General features: G+C 36.4%; 1 protein-coding gene across 1 annotated transcript; it reads left to right on the top strand.

The window, feature by feature from the left end:
• The first annotated feature begins 229 nt into the window (after nt 1-229).
• On the top strand, nt 230-3097 carry LOC125869057 (cyclic dof factor 1-like). Its single transcript, XM_049549620.1, has 2 exons — nt 230-540; nt 1521-3097. The coding sequence occupies exons 1-2, from the start codon at nt 409-411 to the stop codon at nt 2715-2717; spliced, it is 1329 nt and encodes a 442-aa protein (XP_049405577.1). The 5' UTR covers nt 230-408; the 3' UTR covers nt 2718-3097.

Genomic DNA, 3097 nt, shown 5'->3' with positions numbered 1-3097 from the left:
ACCAAAAGCACTTGCCTTTTTACTTTTAGTTTTGGGTACAGAATCAAAAAAACAGCAAACAAACCACACACACCTAAAAAGAACAAAACCAACTCTCCCCTCCCTCAAACCAAATGTATCAAGATTTCTCTATTGCCACATACAAATTTGTGGCTACAAATCCCTCTACCTTTAGTGACGTGTCCACCCCACCCCCCACCTCTAAAACCCTTTTTCTTCTTCATCTATAGTCCTCATAGTTCAAAACTTATAAGACACCAAACATCAAAGAAACAAAACAAGAAGATAAAAATTTGTTCCCATCTTAACCTTTTTCAAGTAACACAAACTACTTTGATTTCTTTCCCCCCTTTTGTGTTGTAAAAAAAAAGAAAGAAAATCAAGAATTGAGAAGAAGAATTCAAGAAAATGTCTGAAGTTAGAGATCCTGCTATTAAGCTGTTTGGTAAAACAATTGGTATGACACAACAAGAAACCAATTGTGTTTATCTTCATGATGATCATACAACCTCATCCCCTCTTTCAATTGATGATGATAAGGTAAATCTTTTTACCAAATTGTTTATAAATATATCATGAGTTAATAAAAATGGAATTCGGGTCACCAATTTTAGTTATAAAGTTTGAAACTTTATCTTTGATATATCTATTTGACCATAAAATTTGATCAAACTTTTAAAAATATGATCTTTTTAGGACTTGTCTCTTTTTTTTTCAAGTAAAAATTCAAATTTTCCAGTTTCAACTTCAAAATCTACGACTAGACGGAGTTTTAGTATTTGGGTGAGTTTTGTTTTATGAAAAGATTGGATCTTTCTTGATACCATAGCTTAAAATGGAAGTGTAAAAAAAACCAGTTTTAGGAAAGACCCTGTTTTGGGAATTGTTTTCTCATTATTTTTCTGTCTTTGAATTTGGAAATTTACTGTTTTGGGATTATATTTTATTTTATTTTTTCAATTTAGATACCATAGAACTCTGATGTTTGATCTGGTGATGTTAATCAACATTTAAAAAAATATATATATATTTATATATATATGGATATGATCTTACTTTCCAAGATATTTTTTTTATATGTTTTTGGAGTTAAGTATGTTAAAGTTGTGTAATTTGGAAAGCACAAGGATTATATGCCCTGAAATATTCAGATCCTGAGGGTGTAGCGGAAACAGTCTCTCTATCCTAAAAAGATAGGGTAACGTCTATGTACATCCTACACTCTTCAGATCCCATTTGTGGGATTACACCGGGTATGTTGTTGTTATTGTAGTTGTATATATTCAGATCCTCTGCCTTGTAAAACTTTTGTATTTATGGTGATCATATTGTTATGATTTTTATCAAATGGAATTGTTAACAACTGCTAGGAGTGGAGATTTAGGCGTAAATTCCCGGATCGTTTACCTTGTTCAATTGCTATGCTAACATGATGAGATCGTCGTCTTTTCAGTGACGAATAGTTTTGATTTGTTGTGAGAGAGCTCAAACTGACCTGTTTTTTCTTGTCAATTGATCAGATCACTTTAGAAGGAGAATTTACACAAAGCAAACAAGATGATGAACTTGTCGATCCAACTGCAGACTCGTCGATTGAACCAGAAACATCATCTGGTATAAGCGATAACATCAAGATGCAGGATGCAGATAAAGAAACATTATCATCAAAATCTATCGAGGAGGAGGATTCAAGTGAGGAAAAGGCACTCAAGAAGCCTGATAAATTGATTCCATGTCCGCGATGTAATAGCATGGAAACAAAGTTCTGTTATTACAACAATTACAACGTCAACCAGCCTCGTTACTTCTGCAAGAACTGCCAGAGATATTGGACTGCTGGAGGGACAATGAGAAATGTGCCTGTGGGATCTGGTCGCCGAAAGAACAAGAGTTCTTCCATTTCAAATTATCCTCTTCAAGCAGGTCGGGTCGAAGCAGCAGCTCACGGAATGCATCTTCCTGCTTTAAGGACAAATGGAACTGTCCTTACATTTGGATCAGATAAACCCCTTTGTGATTCAATGGTTTCTGCATTGAACTTAGCTGAGAATTCACATAATATGAATCGAAATGAATTCCATGGATCCGAACGAAGAATGCCTGCAATTGGGAATGATCAATCAAATGGAACTTGTAGTACAGCCTCAAGTGTAACTGACAAAGAAAGCAGTGCTGGTACTCATGATTTAGCAAATTGGAATAATTTCCAGCCATTTCCTCCTCAAGTACCGTACTTTCAGGGCGCTCCGTGGCCTTATTCTGGCTTTCCAGTATCATTCTATCCAGCAACACCGTACTGGGGCTGCACCGTAGCAAACCCTTGGAACGTACCTTGGCTTTCTTCTGATCAATCATCAGTCCAGAACAACAGTCCTACTTCACCAACATTAGGAAAACATTCTCGGGATGAAAGCAAGATTGATCCATCACAATCACGGAGAAGAGATACTAATTTGCAGAATAGAGAAGGTGAGAGATGTGTACTGATTCCGAAGACATTAAGGATTCATGATCCAAATGAAGCGGCTAAAAGCTCTATATGGTCAACACTAGGTATCAGGAATGAGAAGATTGATTCGGCGCGTGGTACAATGCTCTTCAGTGCCTTCAATCCAAAAGCTGATCATAGAAATCGCGAACATGACACTTCTTTTGCCCTGCAAGCTAATCCAGCAGCCTTGTCTAGATCACTTCATTTCCGCGAGAGCACACAATGATAAGATTTACAACATGGTTCATAGTTGCCTAGTACCAATCATTGATGTTAGTGCCGCTAACACCTAATCATGGAAATAGTCTCTTGCAGAAATGCAGGGTAAAGCTACGTACAATAGACCTTTGTGGACTGGCCCTTCCTCGGACCCTGCGCATAGCGGGTTCTTGTGTCTAGGAGGAGAAGGATATAGTATGCACAGAGTCTTCAAGTTTTATAGTTTTGCAGTACTATGTGTACCTTGTATATTGACCTGTAGAGTTATTAATAGATAGAGATAAATAAGATGCAGCTGAAGTTTTTACTGACTTCTCATATTGATAGTTTTTATTCTGAATATTTTCATTATTTTTATGATACTAAATCAATCATATTAATGGGCTT

The sequence above is a fragment of the Solanum stenotomum genome, chromosome 6 (genome assembly GCF_019186545.1).
Source record: "Solanum stenotomum isolate F172 chromosome 6, ASM1918654v1, whole genome shotgun sequence".
Classification (NCBI taxonomy): domain Eukaryota; kingdom Viridiplantae; phylum Streptophyta; class Magnoliopsida; order Solanales; family Solanaceae; genus Solanum; species Solanum stenotomum.
Note: the sequence above shows the minus strand (reverse complement) of the source record. Positions and strands in the feature narration are given on the sequence as shown.